General features: G+C 49.3%; 1 protein-coding gene and 1 long non-coding RNA gene across 4 annotated transcripts in view; one reads left to right on the top strand and one right to left on the bottom strand.

Annotated features, from left to right (window-relative positions):
* The window catches only part of LOC129405572 (uncharacterized), a 47,889-nt gene extending 39,000 nt beyond the window's left edge, over positions 1-8,889 (top strand). Inside the window, exons 3-4 of one of the 2 annotated variants that reach the window (XR_008630668.1) lie at positions 2,523-2,591; positions 3,007-8,889. This is a non-coding gene — a long non-coding RNA (uncharacterized LOC129405572). Of the gene's footprint in view, positions 1-2,522 lie in introns of both variants that reach the window. The other variant, XR_008630667.1, reaches the window with a different exon arrangement.
* On the bottom strand, positions 5,291-16,895 carry LRRC55 (leucine rich repeat containing 55). Of its 2 annotated transcripts, XR_008630666.1 has the most exons (4): positions 16,534-16,895; positions 14,096-15,556; positions 7,277-9,399; positions 5,291-6,281 (listed from the first exon to the last, which is right to left on the bottom strand). XR_008630666.1 is itself a non-coding variant. In XM_055141726.1 (3 exons), the coding sequence occupies exons 2-3, from the start codon at positions 14,817-14,819 to the stop codon at positions 9,164-9,166; spliced, it is 960 nt and encodes a 319-aa protein (XP_054997701.1). In that variant the 5' UTR covers positions 14,820-15,556; positions 16,534-16,895; the 3' UTR covers positions 5,291-9,163. The 2 variants fall into 2 exon arrangements, 1 of the variants encoding a protein (XP_054997701.1); XM_055141726.1 differs by having other exon boundaries at positions 5,291-9,399.
* Between the last annotated feature and the right edge of the window lie 3,875 nt (positions 16,896-20,770).

Genomic DNA, 20,770 nt, shown 5'->3' with positions numbered 1-20,770 from the left:
ACTCCCTTGGGGCCGCATAATGAAAATCAAAATATTTGAATTAGTGGAAGCTCAAACTTTCTTCACGTGGGAATAGAACTTGTGACCTGCTTAGAGTTCATCATGAAGTTATTTCCATAACTTTGGCTATAAATTTCCACACCCAGGGATCTCTGACTACTGATTCATTCTGAGTGGTGTTTTTATTTATGATCTGTGTCTCCCCTAGCTCGTGGGTGGGTGGCAATGAGTAGTGGCAAGACAAGGACCACAATTCTCTCTCTGAGGATAGCCTCAAACCTCCATCCATAGGTTGGAACTTGCTCCAATCCATTTCTCATTCCTTTAACGATAAGCTAATCCTGGAAGTAATGCTTCAGGGTAGACGTTCTGAGCCTTGAATAGCCTAGTCAAAAGTTTGAGCTGGTTTCTAATTTCTGCTAATATCTTAGGCAATTTCCCCCGAGTTTCCTTGCCACACAACCCAGTGAACATTTCCAGTGAGGAGGTTCATTCCCTTGGTGAAATTCATGGTGCCTGATTGTTTTATGTGCATCAAGTGTTTTTGGTCTTGCTTCCCAATCCATCTAAATCAGGTCACTCATATTTGAATGAGTTTGAAAGTAAATATGAAAAGGAAGAACAAGATAAATATCTGAAACATGAAAATTTGGAAAAGCAAACTGTTTCTAGATCTAACTGATAAGAGAGCGAACTGGAAAAGGCTTCCAACAACACCACCCACTCAACGTTTTCAGTTAAAATAAGTCAACGGAGTGGAAACAAACAGGAATAAGAATAACTTCTGTTTTAGTTCGCCTTAAGAGAGGTATTGAAGGGGGATAGTCAGAGCTCAGACCCTGAAGAGCTTGAGTGGCAGCGAGCAAAAGCGTTTCCCAAACAGTGAAACGCTTAGACAAGAGCTAAGCCTTAGTGTAGAGTTCACAGTTCAGAGGGATGGACACAGGGCAGTCAGTTATTCAGCACAGTCTTGGGGAACCTTTTATCTTTCTTAGACCCCCCAAGGTGCCCTTTGGGTGAGCAGGTTAGGGGAGGCTTACTATTGTTTATAAGGACTGTAGCCTTGGAAACTCACTGAGAGAGATGGGAAGTGAGGGATGGCTGGGGTGGGGGTGGGTGAGTGAAGTGTGGGTGGCACAGAGGGAACCAGGTCTAGGGAGGGGGTCACTGTGGCAGGAGAGACAGTGGTGCAGAGGTCATGGCACTTCTGGGCATGTTTAATGGATTGATTCCACGAGACCTTCCCTGCATTAACTTGGCCAAACAGACTTGAGAGCTTTCCATGGGAAGTAAGTCAGATTATATCAGATGTTGGTTGCTGGAGAGATAGAACAGGGGTTAGGGCACGTGTCTTGCATGTGACAACCCTGGCTTAACTTACACCCCACAGGGTTCCAGAACGTTGCGGGGTGAAACTCCTGAGACCCCTATTGATCCCCACTGGGTGGGGTCTTGGAGGTCTCCGGCACTGCTGGGAATGGCCCTGGAGGTTCCTGAGAACCAATGGGTGCTGCCCCGGAAGTTCCCTAGCACTGATGGGTGTGGGTTCCCTCAACAATAATGCTAGGGGTTACTTAGTGGCCTGGGGAATCCTCGGCACCTCAGGTCCTGATCAATGCTGCATTGTCCAACCCTCAGATTGAACTTCTAGCCTGGGTTGCTTAGAATAACTGGGAGTGGTGCTCAGGCCTCCTGAACACCTCTTGAGTGATGCCCCCTGAATAAAACCCAGGGCCTTGCACACAGGAGACGTATGCTGAGTCACAATTCCAGTCTTTGGAAATCTTTTTGAGGAAAGACTGCTGTATGTATAATATGTGGAGCTTAGTGGAAGTCATCATCATCATCATTATCATCATCATCATCTCGTTGATCGTCGATTTTCTCGAGTGGTCTCAGTAATGTATCCATTCGTCCTAGCCCTGAGATTTTAGAAGCCTCTCCTTACTCATCCTTCCCAACGGTGCTGCATGGGAGGCTCTTTCAGGGTCAGGGGAATGAGACCCATCATTAGTGGCAGTAAACAGAGAAAAAAAAAACATCAAAATTTTAAGTAAGGTGAATGATTAAAAAGCCATTACATCAAAAAACCTTTGACTTTAGAGACCTAAGCCAAATTTGAAGTTTGCACGCTTTTACCAGCAGGAGGTTTCTTGAAGAAATTGGGTAACAACTTCTGGCCCCGATCCCCCATGAAGACTCCCCAATTCCCACTGTACACATGACTATAGTAGACAGTGAATGGAACAAGGAGACAGTCCAAGAGGAAAGAATCATAGGTTACAGCGAGCAAAGGAGGAGTTTTACTCTTATTTTTTCTTTTTTTTTCTTTTGCTTTTTGGGTCACACCCAGAGATGTTCAGGGGTTACTCCTGGCTCTGCACTCAGGAATTGCTCCTGGTGGTGCTTGGGGGACCGTATGGGATGCCAAGAATTGAACCCAGGTGGTACGCATGCAAGGCAAACGCCCTACCTGCTGACTATCGCTCCGGCCCCCAGAGTTTTTATTTTTTTATTTTTAGAAAGCACCTACTAAAAGAACCTGAGCTGAGGCCTTGTGGACACTCTCCTGCCAGGAACTGTGACAGCTGGTGAGTTTGTTTCTCCCCCTTCCACATAGGTTTTTTTTTTTCTTTTTGGATCACACCCGGCGATGCACAGGGTCACTCCTGGCTCTGCACTCAGGAATCACCCCTGGCGGTGCTCAGGGGACCATATGGGATGCTGGGATTCCAACCTGGGTCGGCCACGTGCAAGGCAAACGCCCTACCCGCTGTGCTATCACTCCAGCCCCCCACATAGGGTTTTAATGGAACTGCTACTTTGCCCCCATGGGCCATGGCAAAGTGGGTTTGTGTGCAGGGGGTCGGGGAGTAACTTTTATTTGAGGTCACTGGACCACAAGGAGACTTGCCAGAGGGTTCTGCATCCTTGGGTGCTTTTGCATTTGGTGCTGGCTTTGCTCACAGGGGAATAACTGTGATAACTGTTATCCTTTGCTCACAGGGGAATAACTGGGATGACTGAGCCACTAGAGAGATCCTGAGTGCCTGAGTTGCCACATGGAGCAGACTCTGACATGCACTGGAATGGAACAAGAGTGGGAATAAGTCTTTATTATGATAAATAACCCAATCAATGCATCTTAACCCTGCTGTTATTTTAGGACCAACTGTTTCATAATTGGCTTACCTGGATCAAGGCAATAATCAAAGCTATCCGTAATGAAACACACAGGAAATATGTTCGCTTTTGCTAGTCTCTCCAATTTTCTTTGCACCAAGCAATTCTAGAGGACCACCGTGGCTAAAAGCTTATGTTTAAACTTGGATTTTCTTTCATGCTTCTACTCTTCTCATCTGAAGTTATTTAGTCTTTTAAGCACACTGCAACGTGCTTAAACTCAGATCAACTACTCTCTCTTTTGGGCCTCCCAAGAAGTGTTCAGAAGGGTTGGGCACCACCTGTCCTAATGATCTCAGGCCAACAGATTGGGAGTTCAATGCAAAGGCCTCAGGATGTGGTGCTGTTTGGGTCTTGCGATGTGGGGGACTGCCCCGGACACTCAAATGGTGCCTGGAGTCATCCAGGGCCATACCTGGTAGCATCTGGAGCCTCCACTCTACCCAGTGATGCTCAGGGCACTACATGGGGCTGGAGATCAATCTGGAATTGGCTGTATACAAGGTATGTGCTGTAAACCCTGTACCATCTCTCCAGCTCCCGGATTTACAGTTACTTGCCTTCTTAGCCTTGATTTTTGACCTTATCTGAGCCTCAGTTCTCTCTTCTGGAAGTGGCTACAATGATAGCACCCTATCTTAGGTTGTTGTGAAAACGAAGTGAATTAGTGTACAGTGATGGGCAAAGTGTCTGGTACACAACAGGAACCCAATAAAACGTTTCATCATCATTGTCCTTCGCCTGGCACTGAAGTTGCTTGGTACCACTAAGCTGCTTGGTTCTGATAACCCTGAATGAGAATGAGAGAACTCTTGTGCACAGTCTGTGTTTCTTTGAGATAGCCGCCGATTTCATGACCCTTGCTTTTGTTGAGCAATTTTGGGAGGAAGATTTTGCCTCTCCCCAGTCTACTCTAGAAAATTTGTGTGTTTTTTCTTTTCTTTTTGGGTCACACCCAGTGATGCTCAGGGGTTACCCCAGGCTCTGCACTCAGGAATTACTCCTGGTGGTGCATGGGGGACCATATGGGATCCTGGGGATTGAACTCGAGTTGGCCACGTGCAAGGCAAACGCCCTATCTGATGTACTATTACTCCACCCCTACTCTAGAAAACTTGGCGTGGTCCTGGGTGCTCATCCCAGTGTTCTGAGTCAGTATCAGGGCTTCCGTTAATGACCTGACTCTGGAAATGCATTACTGATCTGTACCTGTGGCAGCTGCAGTAAGAGGAATGGAGGAAGGTGAAATATATGTACGGAGAAAGGAACCACTCCCTCCTGAGAACTGCTTCCTCTTTAGCATAGTGGGATAAAAATGAGCCAATAGGCTTAGAGAGGATGCTTTGTTGCTTATTCCTACTCCCCATCCTTGTTCCCAAAGTACAGTGCTCCATCTTCTGCTTTCCAACGAAGTGTAGGCAGCGTTTACAATATCCAACATCCTTTCATCACTCACTCTGAGAACAGAGACTGAGCCTGTCAGGAATGGCCTCGTCTGGCCTCTGCACCGGGCAGTTACAGTTCTGGCTGACCTGTGTGTCTGGGCTTACCAATGTGGCTGGCATGGGCCAACTCACTGCACACACTCCCTAGCGAAGCAAACGAGGCAGGCACACCCACTTTCCTTGGCATGTTTTTTGGTTGACCCAAACTGCAAACATCAACATGTATAAGACATATGCTCTCTTTTTTGTGCAACTCCAGGCACCAAAATATGCCTACACACAGGGGTGTGTGCATTCAGACACATGCATATTCTTTTTGCCTGGTGGAAATATGCTTCTGCGATGTTCCTTCGACACCCACTCATGCCCCTCCTTGGCTGGCACCTCTCCTAATGATTCCCATCGACTCCCTCCCCATAGACCTTTTTTCTGTGTACATTTTGGCACCCCTTCTCTTATTTCTGCCTGGTTCTTTTCTTTCCCTGCCTCCCTCCCTTCCCCTCCTCTTCAAACCTCTTTAGAAAATTTGTTAAACTATACATTCTTTATTAGTAATGTACATTTATGAAAAATTCTTCACAGTTACAAAATTGCATGGTTATAAAATCATCTCCATACAAAGGTTGGCATCTTCCCTTGCCCCTGCCCTCCCCCGCCCTCCCACTCCCCGACATCAACATTCCACGGGACAATGCTTAGAAAAACGGAGAGCTTCTGTGGACCCGGGACCCCTGACCCAGGGGTAGCAAACACGGTGGTGATGTACAAGGACCCTGTTGTTTGCCTCCCTTTGTTCCCTTTGCCTCCTTCTGAGGCGTGGAGAGCGGAAAAATTTCTTTAGCCTCTGGAAGCCATTCCTCTGAGAAAAGAAGCCTACCTCTTGTTACAGAGCTGGAAAGAATGTCATCGTGATAGCCACAAAGACATCTACAGGGACAAAGGTGAGGTGGGTAAGACTTCCTGGATGATTGAAGAGAAATTTGTGTACGCTCAAATTCCATAAGTCAACTTCCTTGAAAGGAACCATTGACTCTGGTAATATCTTTTGGTCAGGTACACTGCATCTCTGTAGTGATGGAGAGAAACAGGTGAAGGCTTCTCTGAGGATGGGCAGAAGTAACGGTGTTATAATACGGATGGGAGGTTTTGCATTGAAAAAAATGTCTTAGTCCAGACATTGACTGTCAAAGCCTCGTTGATTAACTCTGCTTTTACAGCCTGACATGAGTGGGAAAGAAACTTCTGGAATAAGGGCAACTCTCTGAGAGGCAGGGAATAAGGGAACCAATCAAACTGTTCTTAGGCTGCGTATACTGCTGAGCAGTTTTCCCTACTCCAACCCTCATAGAATTCTATCCTAGAAGACATAATAGTAACAGACAGTGGAAGAGAGTGTCAGAGAATAAATCCCAATTCCTCTCCCCAGAGAGATGGTTCCCATATTTGTGGAGTCCCAACATACACAGAACTTCACAAACACACAAATGGACTCAGAGATACCCCGACATTTACGTAATAACCACGCTGGAAAAACTTCGTGAATCCATGTCGGAACACCACCATGGGTTCTTGGCTGGCAGAGTTGTGGAAGAATTCCACTCAGGTCTTCTAGATGGTCTAGAAACACGACTCTAGAATCTGACTTCTGACGCCCTGCATGAGAGAGTAGTGGAGGGGGTATCGGGGAGAATCAGGAAGTTCCTTAAAAGTGGGAAAGATGAAGGCTTTTCTTGTTGAGTTGGTTTCGTCAGCTGGGAAACTGCTAGTAGCTGGATAAGCATCAACTCAGGAAAACCCATGTATTCTACTTAGAAAAGTTGTTTGTAAAGGATGGGGAGGCTAGGTAGTCTGGTAAGAAAGGACATTGGACTTCAAGGATGTTCAATTCTTGTTTGGTTCTAGTTCTAGTGAAGAGAAGTACATATTTTCAAATATATTACCCTTATTTCAGCACACGGGAATCTCTAGGACGTTATTACAGATGCCTAAGGTGTCCCTCTATGGGAGGATTGATTATTTGTATTAGGACTATTACGCTAATGATTCCTCTCCGAGCGTTTTAAGCTGACATAGTGAAGAACAGCAAGGCTCTGTTCTAGGCGTCACGGGAGCAGAGCGCTGACCCAGGTGTTGTATGTGGGACTCAGGGAGCATAAGGTTCAAGTATCCCAGGTCTGGTAAAGTTTCTGGACACTCATTTGGTTAACTAGCTCAGGGAAGCATGAGTAGGGAAGACTTCTGAAGATGGTAAATAATTCCCCTTCATTCCTTTAAGCCCTAGGGGGTGGTGCAAGCCTGCTGATGCGGAGGGGGGAGCAGGGGAGTGCAAGGGAGACAGCCCTAGCTCTAATTCTCCTCCTGGCCAGGCTCCCCAACCTTGTAAGATGAAGCCTTGCCATTTTCCACTTTCCTGCGGAAGTTCTCACCCTACCCCTGCTGTCTCATACAACAAAGGACCAGTGAAGTGGGAGTGGGAGGAGTTAGCCCAGCTCCCCTTCACCCCGTTTCATCCATCTGATATATTTTGCACGACAGCTACTGTGCCCACTAGTTCAAATGTGTGGTTCGCACATCACCGGGCAAGTATTTCCTACTCAGAGGTTTTTGTGACTGCTACAATGGTTCAGAAAGGCTGATATTGTCCCTACCTTGAGCATCTCTGTGTGCAGCGGCTGAATTTTACTGCCCTCTCTTGAGCTGATTTCCTAGCACGCAATCTCCTGGCTGCTGACTCCCATCGCCTCCTTGTCCAGCCTCCCCGGGCATTTCAAGCATCCGGAAAAGCCCTGGGAAGAGAATTCAGCTGGTTTTGAGTCCCAGCTTGTCACGTAGGCAAGTCACACCCACTCTTGAGTTTCTGTTTTCCACCTATGCCAGAAGGGAGTCACAATGTTTGGTTTGCGTCACACACAGGTTTGGGAAAAGTAATGGAGAGGGACGCTGCAGCACTGCGGGACCTGTCCAGTGCTGAACAAATGCGGGGAAGCTACAGCCGTCGCAGAAACTGGAGGGGAAGATGCAGATGACGACGACGACGGTGAAACTTGTGCTTTGCCCATGAAGTTACTTGATGTTTGAGTGACTGGATAGACACAGTTTCCCTGAATGGAGCTGCCTGTCACCTTCCTTCTGGGGTTAATCTGGATGGCCTGGGATGAGTTGCTCAGCTCTGTACAATGACGTCATCTGAAAAAATAGGAACAATAACTCCCCCCACCCCCATCGTCCCGGCAGTGTTGCTGTGGATCTTGAGATAAATGAGTCTATAGATGTAAAAGTTCTAGAAAGAGGGCCTGGCTCGTGTGTAGAGCTTCCTCAGCAGGGTTGGGGTTTTAATCGAGATCGTTGTAGAGAGAACTGACTTCCCCAAGCTCGGATAAGGGTCGTCGAAAGAGCAGAGACTCATTTTTCTCAGGAAGTAGCCTTGACTTCTCTGAGCCTTGATTTCCTCATCTGTAGAATGGGAATGACAATGTGCACCCTGATGTCCTACGTTGTGCAGAAAAAGGGAATCATCCTAGTGCCTGCCCCTGGCCAGTGCTTGGTAATCATGTCCTTCAAAGCTCTAAAAATCTCCCATCCTTTTGCTTACATGGTGAGCTGGTGAAAAGAGCAAGTGTTCTTACAGTCACAACTGAGTCTCTTTTGCCTCCTACAGGCCTGGGAACAGTCATGTGACAAGGCTGGAGCCCGTGGTGCGCTTTTATGGTGAGATCCCCTGATGGAAGTACCATACAGGACCAGTCCTGGTGCCACACGACTCTGGCTGCCTCTGCAGCTGAGCTCGCTTCTCTCTGCTGCAGCCAGTGTTTGAGTCAGGCATCGGTAGGAGAAAGGGAGTTGAAGGTGTCTTTCTTTTGCTTGCTATCTGGGGCCTCACCAGCAGGCCCCATGCAGGGTGGAACATGGGGAGTCCAAGAGGGAACTTCATCTGGTAGCTGCTGGTAGGAGGAGACCAAGGCGGATTGGCATGGAGGTGTTCCCATCCTCAGGAGGCAGTGGCGGGCAATGCTGAGGGCTGACTGTTTAGGTATCATAGGGCAAATTTTGGTCCTGGGCCACTTCCCTCTTCACTGTTCTCAACACACCGTGTCTATTCTGGCATCTATCATTGGCACGCAGGTCTTTTGTCTACTTGACAAGGCAGAAGTGTTTTGAGGACCCAGTTCACAAATCCCCCCTCGCTCCAATCCTCTTGAACTTTTCTGTGCAAGGTTGATGACACCACCTCTGAACACCCCAAACGAAGTGCTCAGGGGGGGACAAAAACACCTTGGGAAAGGGAGTAATTTTCAAGTTGTTCTCCTCTATTTGAAGGAAGTTCCTGGAGGCCAGGGATGCGGTGGGGCTCGCTCACCAAACACCCCTGGTTCCTCGCACAGTGCCTGGATCACACGAGAGTTCATTTCCTGACCTCACCTGAGCCCTGCCAGAGAGGGACAGAGCTCCCCAGAGCCAGGTTGGGCACCCAGGAAGGGGATCCAGTGGTCAAGGGCAGGGGTGGCTGGCGGCACAGAGTACCGTCAGGAAGCCCCCTAGATCTCCTCCTCCTCACTAGCCTTGCTCCAGCGGTGGCAACAGTTGGCTGTGATGCCCAGGAGGAAGTTGGTGGCCACAGATGCGATGGAGACCACAAAGCCCACAAAAGCGATGAAAAGATAATCGTCGAGGGTCAGGGTGAGGTGGCAGGCCTTGAAACTCTCCTCGGTGAGGGAGAAAAGGGAGGTTCCCTCAACTTCAGGGGGGCCTCGGCATTCAGCCAGCTGAGAATCTGCAACACACAACGCAGGGTGCGTGAGAGAGAATGGACTGGAGCCCCCCTCCCCGCCACACACACCTCGGGAGTGATGAGGATCTTCTAAGCTCTCATCTGTTTTATTTCCCATCTCTAATGCCCAGAGTAACCTGCATTTCTGATCTTTTTTTTTTTTTTGAAGTAAACAGATTTTATTTAGAGGCTTTTTGAGGGAAGGAGGAAGGGATAAGTGGAAGAGAGAATAGTAAGAGTAACGTGCTCAAGAGAGAATGTGGGCTTCTCCAAGGGTGGAGAGAGCCCCTACATACATCCTAGCACTGGACACGAATGCATGAAAGTACACATCTTAAGAGGGGACATGCAGGTGACACATGTGCTTGGCCACATAGGAGCAAGCAACATATGGGCTCAGGCAGCATATGCGCCTGATCTGTTTTTTTTAACAGATGTGGAAATGATGGGCTGGAGAGCTAAGGCACAGCCCTGAACATTTATAGCTCCTACAAGTTGTGGATCTGGGGTCTTGGGGGACAGTCTCCATGTCTCTAATGAGAAACTCTCAACTGTTCTCTGGACCTCTGCCCTTTAGCCATGTAGAAACAGTTGACTGAGAGGTTCTTTCTTTCCAGCATGAAGTATTTACTGCCTAGTCTTGGCTAGACAGCCTCCCCCTAGCCTCCTGAGCTCCTGTGGAGTGAATCTTCACGGTGGGCCCCAGGATTCTTGCTCACTTCCTTCAAGGCCCTCCTGATTGTTCTTTTCGTCTGCATGTCGTGCTCATTTTCCCATTCCCTCGTGCATTTTAGTGGGGAGGGTGCTCTGCCTCTGTCTCCTAGTGTGCAGCAAGCTTTGCCCTGGGCCTCTGAATTGCTTAGTCTCTCACTTCCTGTGGGATTTTGCTCATCTCTCACCTGATCAGGGAGGCCTTCTCTTCCATCTACGTTGAAAAAAGCACCCCAGGGCCAGAGAGATGGGTCAATGGGCTTTGCATGCAGAAGGCTTGTGTTCTATACCCAGTACTCATGGTCCCCCTAAGCACCAAGTTAGGAGTATCCCCCATCACCTCTGGGTGTGGTTCTCCCCAGTAGCACCCCAGTTCCCTGTGTTTAAGTCCTCCCCAGCTCTTTCTCTGGGCCTCATTTTCCCCCATTGTCTGTGTCACTGTCTGTTGGGGTGTGTACTCTCTCTCTTCCCTTTGGATCTGAGAGGTTCTTTCTTTTGCCTTTGTCTCTTCAGAGTTATAATATTTTGTCTATGGAAGAGCTAGGTGAATCTTTGTGAAGTGGACACATGAAGGAATGATGTGTTTGGCTCCAAAGGTTCTATCCAACCCCCCACATGTGACTTTTCCATATACAAAGAATTTGGGAGTAAGAGGTTGGACTATGGAGCAATGGCCCTGGGTTCCAATAATCCCTTCTTTTTATTTATTTATTTAAATTTTTGAGTCACACCCGGCAATTCTCAGGGGTTATTCCTGGCTTTGCATTCAGGAATTACTCCTGGAGGTGCTCGGGGGACCATATGGGATGCTGGGAATTGAACCTGGGTCGGCCGCGTGCAAGGCAAATGCCCTACCCGCTGTGCTATCACTTCAGCCCCACCAACAATCCCTTCATTATCTCTTACTACTCATGTGCTTGTGGTAGTTATTTTAATACCACCAATGTTTGGGTTTCTTTGTATGACAAAGGTAATAAGTTTCTGTTTCATAGATTTGTGGAGTCATATATATGTAGATATTTGAAATATTTTTATTAATTTTTTGGCTCAGAGGACCATATACAATGCTCAGGGTTGAACCCAGGTCAGCACATGCAAGGCAAGTACCTTAACCTCTGCACTATCTCTTCAGTCCCTAGGTGACATATTTCTGCTGGACAATATGCATCTGTGTAAGTGTATGTTGGTAATTTTATCCTAATTGGGTCTCTTCAGACAAGTTCTCACAAAGACTACTGTATGAAGGGATTCTCCTTCACTGGGACTCACGTTCTTGCCACCTTGCTGTCATTTTCCAGGGCTTCCTAAACAAAGGCATGATGAGTCGATGTTGAATCTCACTCTGCTTTGGAAGTAAGAGTGGCACACAGATCTCAGGAGTGAGAGTGGCACACAGATCTCACTACAGTGCCTGGACACTGGCTTCTGGGCAACCAGCCCTCCCTTCATTGAGTGAAAAAGTAGTAATCAGACGCATGCTCTGAGCAAGTCTTTTTCAATTCAAGTTGGGTTTCTGGGCTCTCACATTCTGCCTTATAAAAAAAGGAATAATCTAACTTGCATGATGGAAGGGCCAATGTAAAAAAGTTTGTAAAATGAGGTGGCATGCAAATGCTATATATTCACTGCATAGTTTTAGAGGAGAGAGTTGAAAGATGGATTTGTGTCCAACTTGTTGAGAAATGGAAGAGGATTTTTTTTTGATTAGGGGGTGAAGTTTGGAAGGAGAAGGTAACGTGTCTCCTACCCTGTCTCTGCAGGAGAACCCTAGAGACTTTTAGCTTAGACCCTGCTTGGGACAAGCTCTCCTCTGGAGCTGACCATCAAGAGGCTTTCAGTTCAGGATCAGAGAACGCTAAACCTCAAATTCTACTGTGTGTGGGTTGGATGTTGGTGGGATAATAGGAAATTTGGGCCTGCAGGGGGATATTGAAGAGACTCTGTGGGCTACAAGTAGGGGTATGGGTTGGGTTCTTGGAGGGGGGGTGCTGGCAAAAATCTCTGCTAAACTGAGGGACTAACATCACAGTTGGATTATATTCCAACAGTATCCTTATGTCTCTCTCTTTCTCTCTCTCTCTCTGATAGAATGTGATCAGCACCCATGTGTATTAAGTGAGAATCCCTTGAGGAAAAAGGCAGAAAATAAAATAAAAAAATGGACGTTGAGGTAAATGGATGCTCAATATTGCCTACATTTCCTTCCTATATCGGCTAGTTCTTTGATCCCAATAGGAGAGATCCCAGAGTGAGACTTGATGCTGGGTCTTCTCTGGAGGAAGAGGGAGCTGGATTCCTAGCTGAATTTCTCCTTATTTTCTCACTGTGGGTCTGTGAACAGTCACCCCCCACCCCTGCCCACCTCTGAAGCTCAGGTTCTTCACCTGAACTGCATGAAGCTACTCGGATGGAAACTTGGACCTTCTCCAATGCCCTGGGACTCTGTGCTTTTCTGAAAGGATGGCCAGGTTCTAAGAGCCCACAGAAAAAGCTAGCCCCTGAGTGCCCACGTTGGGCCTAGTGCTCAAGAGAAGGACCGCAGGGAGAGCCTGCGATGCTTGAGTATGTGGAACTCGTGGCAGGCAGTCTCCCCCTTCTGCCCCCGATCATCGCCCCATCTCAGTCCCCAGCTATTTTGGTCCCAGAGACTTCCTCCCACAGCGCTGTGGAAGCACTGGAATCGTGACCCACAGCCCCCCCAAGCTATTTTGGGCCTGGGCTCCCCACTCAGTCCTCCTTTCCCTCCTACCTCATCCAGCGTCGCGCGTTCTGAATGTACCCTGAGCCCAGCCCCTGGGAAAGCCCCTGGGAGAATGTTCCCAGCTATTCTGGTCCTTCTGCGTCTGAGGACTTGTGCCAAGGCTCGGAGCTGTCTTGCTGGTTTGGGTGAGGGGGTGATTGAGGACTGAGGGGCACAGCTGAACTGGAGGCCTTGCTCGGAGCCCGGCTTGAACACCACGGGTGAGCTCAGGGCTCATCCCACTGTGGGAGTTGGTGTCCAGTGCACCCTCAGAGGGACTGGCTGTTTTCATGGCCTTACTTCTGTTTCTCCTTAAGCCCCAGTCTTAAAGGACTCTGCAGAGACCCTTAGCTGAGGTCTGAATTCAAGCCTCAGCCCTTCTAGTTCATCTGGAACCTGAGTCTAGAGCCAGAGAGAAGCCAAATGCCCAGGGTTTGATTCCTGACTTGGTCCCATAGCATCTGTGTCTGTGTGATTCTAGACAAGTAACTCGACTGCTCTTCCTGGGTTCTCTCTTCTGGTGTGTGTGTGTGTGTGTGTGTGTGTGTGTGTGTGTGTGTGTGTTCCCATTGTGGCTCTTGTGATGATACGAACAGAAAACGTATCACCTGCTCAGATCAGGGCATGACAGATAGTAAAGTACTAAAATAACTCATGTTAGCCCTTTTTTTATTACTTTGAGAGCTTTCCCAGGATACAGAACACTAAACATGGAGCCTGGTGGAGGAGAAGGCAGGCTTGAGAAGTCCCCCCGCCACACACACACACACACACACACACACACACACACACACACACACACACACACACACACACACACACACACACACACACACACACACACACACCCCTTCACCTCCCAATTCGAGTTATCACCACCCAGATGCTTCTGCTTTCTAAGCCAGGGTCTCTGGGAAACGATTTTCATTGTTCTCAATCTCAGTTATTTTTCCTGGTCAAACAGGATAATAAAAGTGGGAGTCCAGCGAGCGGCGCATGCCAAAATATGAGGTCATGGTGGAAGTTCAGTCAACAGGATTGTTGGCTGTTCTTGTTTACTATCTGTCTGCCTCATCGGCGAGGTCAGCCCTCCAGGGCTGAGGCTGCTTTCATGACCCAAGAGAGCTGGTTGGCAAACAGGTGAGCCCCAGCCGGCGGCCCCCTCCCTAGGTGCCAGCCTCCCTCTTTTAGGCTTTTAGGGGATCCCCACGCCCTAAAAGGGGCCTCCCTCCTTCCCCCCCCACTTACCCGCGGGACAGCGCTGGATCCGGTTCCGCAGCCACTTGAGCAGGGGCTCCATGGTGCAGCCGCACACCCAGGGGTTGCCGCCGATCTGCAGGGACACCAGCCCGGGCAGGCCCTCGAGGGCCTCGAGGCTGAGGAAGGCCAGCCCCCCGTAGCTGAGGTCCAGGTCCCGGAGCTGCAGCAGGCCCTGGAAGGCCTGCGGGTGCACCCGGCGCAGCCACGGGTTGTGGCTCAGGTCGATGTGCACCAGCCCGTGCGCCTCCCGGAACATGTCGGCGGGCACGTGGCTGAGGTTGTTGTAGCTCAGATCCAGATGTGCCAAGCGCTGGGCGTGGAGGAAGAGGCCCGGGGGCAGCGCCACCAGGGAGTTGTTGCGCAGGTCCAGCACGCGGAGCTCCATGTAGCACGTCAGGTAGCCGGGGGGCACGGCGGCGATGCGGTTGTGGGCCAGGCTGAGGTTGCGGGTGTCCCTGGGCACGTCGGGGGGCACGGAGAAGAGCCGTTGGCTGCTGCAGTCCACCACCTGGTTCTGGCACGTGCAGAGGACGGGGCAGCTGCTGCCCGCCTCCGAGGGCATCACCCCCGCGGCCAGGAGGAGCGAGACCAGCAGCACGGCCGGGTGCGGTGGCCCCGGCCACGGCAGCTGGGACCAGCCGTCACCCATGTCGGGGGGCGGGAGGCAGCAGCAGAGCCGCGGGGAGCCCGGCCAGGCTCGGGTTCGGGCCATGGAATCTGGAGGGCCAGGGGCTGGACGGGGCGGCTACATCAAGGCCCCAGCCCCTGGAGGGTGGGACTTTGTGGCACGTGGGATCATGGCTCACCCCTGGGGTGAAGGCGGCAAGGGCTCTGTCCGGGAGAGCCACGGGGAGCCCCTTCCTGGAGCCTGGTGACGCCCCCGCAGGCGTGGCTCAGATGATCAGACCTTGAGACAGGAAGGGGTTGAGCGGGGTGCTGTTAGAGGGTCTGCGGAAGGCCCAGCAGTCCTTTGGTGTCCCTTTGGCCCATGACCGCCGGACATTTAATCTGAGCGCTGGGAGGCGGGGAGAGAAGGAGCTGGAATAAAGGTGCTTTCCTGGGCCGATGCTTCAGAGAGCCTTGAGCCGGGTCCCAGGCTGGGGCCGCCTCCGTGTCTCCCACAGGCCACAAGTCACTGGCTTTTCCTCCCACGGGCCGGCAGGCTGGAGTCCGCGGGGGTGGGCGCTTTGGGCAGAGATTCCGTGGCGCAGTGGGTCTCCATGGGCCTTCTGGGCCTCAGTGGCAACCGAAGTCCCCCGGGAGGTGCCTCTCTCCCCTGGAAGGGGATGTTCCCAAAGGACACCCACCATCAGGTCGCTGGAGGCTGGGAAGAGCCATGAGTGTAGGAGGCGTGGGCTGGGGGGGGTGGTCAGTGGGCAGAGCCGGGGCCACTTGTCCCAGGGAGCGTGTCTCTGGCTAACGGCTCAGCAGGCGGAGGCTGGATTCCCTCTGTCAACAAAGCAAGCACGGATGGACGCTGAGAATCCAGGCCCTCTCTTTCCGGCGGCCCTTGTCCGAGGTGTCCCCCCAACCCCCCCCCCCCCCCCCCCCCGCCTTCTCCCTCCTCTTCCCCACTAGCCACCAAGTTCTCTGCCACGGTCTCTCAGATGTGGGTGACACTGGGCTCAGACACCCCACCCTCCCTCCCTTCCGTCCTCCGTCCCTGCCCGGCAGCTACTCCTCTGCCAGGTTCCTCCCGGGGCTGGATGCATTTTCCCCTCCCAACCCCACCCCAGCGCGCAGAACACCCCGCCCTGGAGCAACTCTCGAAGAAATAACGCACGGATATCCTGGGGCTGTGGGAACACCTTTTCGGATACACTTACACTCCACCTCTCTCTCTCTCTCTCTCTGTCTCTCTCTCTCTCTCTGTCTCTCTCTCTCTCGTACACATACATCCATCGCTCTCTGGTAACTCCCCCTTATGTTGCCCTGTCCTCCGCTCACATCTCCCCAATGTTCCCTCCAGCCTCCCGCTCACGGATCCCTCTCCCCGTCTGTCCCCAACATGTCACCCTTCCCAGGGCATACCCCCCCAACCCCAGCACCCTTCTCCATGACACCTCACACTTCCCTTTGTACCCCTGACCGGGAATTGAGCCCACACTCACACTATGCTCTGTGTATGCGTGTGTGTGTGTGTGTGTGTGTGTGTGTGTGTGTGTGTGCGTGCGTGTGTAAGGGGGGGGATCAGGGACACCCCTGGTGTCTCAGCTCACAGGCGTCCTCTGAGCACCCTCTCTCCCTGTGTCCACCTGCCGTTTAACTTGCCCTCCCTGCAGCCCCTGGTCCAGCGACACTGCCGTCATCCTCAGCACCAGCCTCAGCGCCAGCCCCCTGGGACAGCAGCTGCCTGGCCCTTCTCCAGACTCCTGCTCCTGAGACAGGGTCTCCCCTGCACCCCTCCCCGCCCCCAGACTACTCACTCTGTTCCAAGGACACAGCCATCCGTCTGCAGCACGCTGGGGGCCCCCCCTCCCTCGTCCTGGAATCCCCCGCTTTGCTGGTTCAGAAGAACAGCTCCTCTCCCGGGCTTGTCCCCTCCCCCGGTCTCTTCTCCATGGCTCCTGGATCCTGGGGCAGCATCCTCGGCGGTTTCCCTGGGCTCCAGTCCCCGTGCTGTGCCCCCTTCTTTCGCACACCCCGAGACGGAACTCAGAGAGAGGATGGCTTAGCAGAAAGTTCACAGAATCCAAGAGGCTTCGTCCCGAAACTCTGCCGGGGCTGAGGCTGCTGGGGTTTGTGGCTTCCGCCGGGCCTCCCCCTCCTCCCCCTGCCCTCCCTCTCTCCCCCTGCTCTCTCCCGGTTTCGCTCCTTTTTTTTTTTTTCCTAGAGGGCCAGGTAGTGACGTTGCACTGTCTCTTAGCAACTGCCTCCACATCTCTGAGCAACAGGAGCGCTGGCTGTGGACCCCGCTCAGAGCAGAGGGAAGAGAAGGACCATCCGCAGACTCCGCAGGCAGCGTCTGCTGCTTAGTGACCAGGCTGAGGGGAGAGGGCCAGGGGGCTGGGAGGAGGCAGGACAGGGAAAGGGGCCAGGAAAGAGAAGGGGGCAGAAAGCAAAGGGTCCAGCAGAGAGTTGGAGTCAGGCTGAGGGCGAGGATTAGAACAGGACCTGGAGGAGGAAAATCGAAGGGTGACAGACCCGGAAGGGAAGGTAGGCTTGGGACGAGGGAAGAGACTTAGTGGAGAGGGACATAATGAAGACATGAAGAAGGATGACAAGGACAAGGGAGCGTTGCGACACGGTCACTGGCTGCACAGGAAGTGTGGACTCAGTCCACAGAGGACTCTTGGAGGAATCTGTGCTTTCTCCTCCCCTGGTCCTGAGGCAAGTGAGCTATCACTTACCAAGCATGGACAGGCTCAGGGCTGGCCAGCTACAAGACCTTCTCCATGTTCCGTAATTGTTTCTAGGTAAAGGTCCTATGCTGAGAACCTTTGGAATGCAAAGGGTCAAGTGCCAAGTGCAGGTGGGGTACTGAGAGCTGGAGAGATGCTCAGGGCAGCCTCAGGGAAGTGGAAGCTGCCAGAAAAGTCTTACCGTACTGTCCTCTTACTCAACCCCTGGGCCTTTCTGTTCTCTCCAGGAAGATCAAGGAGGAGCCTCCAGGATACTATTTTACTTGATGAGCTGTTGAACTGCAGTTAGAAATGAAAGAAAGAAAACATTTGAATTCCAAGAAACAAAATTTTAATCTTTTATTTATTTATTTATTTATATTTTTTTATTGATCACCATGTTGAAAGTTACAAAGTTTTCAGACTTAAGTCTCAGTTACATAATGCTCGAACAACCATTCCTCCACCAGTGCATGTATCCCACCACCAAGAACCACAGTAAACCTCCCCCATCCCCCCAACCCCCAGTCCCCCACCCCGCCTGTGTAGTTGGTAACACAATTTTAATCTTAATGTACCCAATATATTCAATCTTAGTGACTTAATTTAATCTTCGTGACCCATAATAATCCACGTAAATAAAAGGTTCAATAAAAGGTTAAAGGCATGACATAAAATCATAAGGCTCACATAGTATCTAGTCACACGAACTGAAAAATGGTAGAAAAATCCCATGATCTCAAGACAGGCAATAAGCCGTGTCAATATTTAATGGTGACTAGAGGCACATTAAAAAAACACACATAAAGGGCCGATGATATAGCTCCGAGGATTGGAGAGATGCTTTGCATGCGAAAGGCCCAGTTTCCATCCCTGGCACCACATGGTTCCCCTCATCTACAATGGGAGTTACTCTTGAGCACTGAGTAGAGAGTACCTCTAAGCCAAAAGAGCAAAATAAAACAAAAACCAGATCAAGAAGAATGGATGTGTTCTTCTGTTACATAATATGTTTATGACTAAAGGGAAATATTTGTGACAATTTTCCCTGAAAAAATAGAACTTAAGGCCAGAGAAATATCACAGTGTAGTGGAGCACACCGGACTGGAACCATGGCACAGTGGGTAGGGCATTTGCCTTGCACGTGGCCTACCTGGATTTGATTCCTCCACTTCTCTTGGAGAGCCCGGCAAGCTACTGAGAGTATCCTGCCCGCATGGCAGAGCCTGGCAAGCTACTCGTGGTGTATTCAATATGCCAAAAACAGTAACAACAAGTCTCACAATGGAGACGTTACTGGTGCCCGCTCGAGCAAATTGATGAACAATGGGATGACAATGCTACAGTGGAGCACAGAATCTGCAGGCATGAGGTCTCTCAAGCAATGCTGACAGTGACTTCTGAGCTCCACGCTGGGAATAGCCTCTGTGCTAGCTTAGGTGTGGCTCTCTCAAAAACAAACAAAAATCAATCAATCAATCAAACAAACAAACAAACAAATAAAATCCCTAGGATCTAGCAAGAATGCCTCCTCATCACTTGAAATTATTGTTTTTTGCAAAGTTGAGATAATAATAATGGGCTCGTTTTAGATGATATGAGTTGTTATTGTTAAGGACTTAGACTAGCATGGTTAAAAGAACAAATACCACCAAGTGAAATATATTAAGAGCTGAGTAAAAAAAATGGCTGACAGAGAATTTTAGAGAAGAAAAATAAATTGAATTAAAATGGGAAATGAGAAAAGGAAGAGAGCATATTTGCAGGTGATTGGAATGTCTTCTTGTACAAGACAACTCTCAACAGTTTTGAAAAGCTCTCACTTAACAGAACTACATATTATATTATAATATTATATTATATTACATCACATATCACTGTCATCCTGTTGATCTTCGATTTGCTCGAGCGGGTGCCAGTAACGTCTCTATTTGTCCCTGTCACGTGCGAGTGTAGCACAATGATATCTGCTCACTCCAGGAACAGGAAGAGCCTCAAATAATTCATTCAGGGTTTTGACGAAGAAGTCTGCCCATCTCATTGGTGGGTGGCCACGTGGTCTTTTGACAGCCCGTGAAATCCATATTATATACATATTATACCTTCTGTAAAATGTGAGGTTACATGGATTAAGAATCCTTTAAATGACTGAAAAAAAATTCTTGTAGGTGTGCAAAAATTTAAATGTTGAACCAACATTTCCCAAACTGGTGTCTCATGGTACATTTTGTCTCATGGGACACTAGAAAAATGATTTTCTCAATTAAGTTTGAGAAGTATTGATTTAAACAAAATGAGACACCCTTATTCATAGCAAGATATCTAGGGATTTTTATGTGCAAATGTTCCCGGTGTCTGTCCAAAGGAAAGGGTTGAAAAGGGGAAAGTTATTGAAGAGCCAGTATTTCCCTAATGGAGAACCACCTGGTTGCTTCCTTGAGGATACTGAGTTTCTCCTTCATAGCAGTCTTGCAGTTGAAGTGATTCAATTTAAAACCCCAGAAAAGGGGCTGGAGTGATAGCACAGCGGGGAGGGCGTTTGCCTTGCACGCAGCCGACCTGGGTTCGATCCCCGGCATCCCATATGGTCCCCTGAGCACCGCCAGGAGTTAATTCTTGAGTGCAGAGCCAGGAGTAACCCCTGTGCATTGCCAGGTGTGACCCAAAAAATAAAAAAAAAAAATTAAAAAAAAAAATTAAAAATAAAAAAAATAAAAAAAATAAAACCCCAGAAAAAAAGGTAAATTATTACACGTCATGGCCTCTAAGGATCTCTTGCAAATTATTGAAACTGACTGTTCAATCATGAATTTTCGTAAATTAGGATTGACTCTACTGAGAAAATACATAGAAATTAATCTAAGAGCTATGGAATACACATGAATTAAAAGATCATTTTCACATTTTATTTCTTGACATACACGGTAAATTAGTTGTAACAATGACAGAATACCTTTAACTACATACGAATTCATTTCATCTACCACATTCAGGGAAAAGAAGGTGAAACCTTAGTGGAGGGAAGATACAGGAAGAAATGGAAAGCTAATCTCTCTTGTTGCTGAACAAGTTTAAAGATAGGAAAAGGACTCTACTCTCTACATTGTAATAATTTAATAAAATTATTTTGTAGAATTTAGCAAACTGGCAATGAAAGTTAAAATGTATGAATGTTTCCAATAAAGATCCTGATGGGAAGTGGTAAGAAAGTAATGGTGGTGGTCTTAAGTTAACTAAAAGATTAAAAACCATACTGCAAACTGAAACTCATTTAATGACATTATTCAACATTTGTGTTTCAGAAAATAACCATGTGATAGA

Source organism: Sorex araneus, chromosome 6, assembly GCF_027595985.1.
Source record: "Sorex araneus isolate mSorAra2 chromosome 6, mSorAra2.pri, whole genome shotgun sequence".
NCBI classification, from domain to species: Eukaryota; Metazoa; Chordata; class Mammalia; order Eulipotyphla; family Soricidae; genus Sorex; species Sorex araneus.
This window is presented reverse-complemented; position numbering and strand designations above follow the sequence as displayed.

Coding starts and splice junctions, on each gene's coding strand:
- LRRC55 (XM_055141726.1), bottom strand. CDS start 14,819: ATGGCCCGAACCCGAGCCTGGCCGGGCTCCCCGCGGCTCTGCTGCTGC. Junction 9,400..14,095: donor GATCCAGCGCTGTCCCGCGG/GTAAGTGGGGGG, acceptor TGTGTGTTGCAG/ATTCTCAGCTGGCTGAATGC.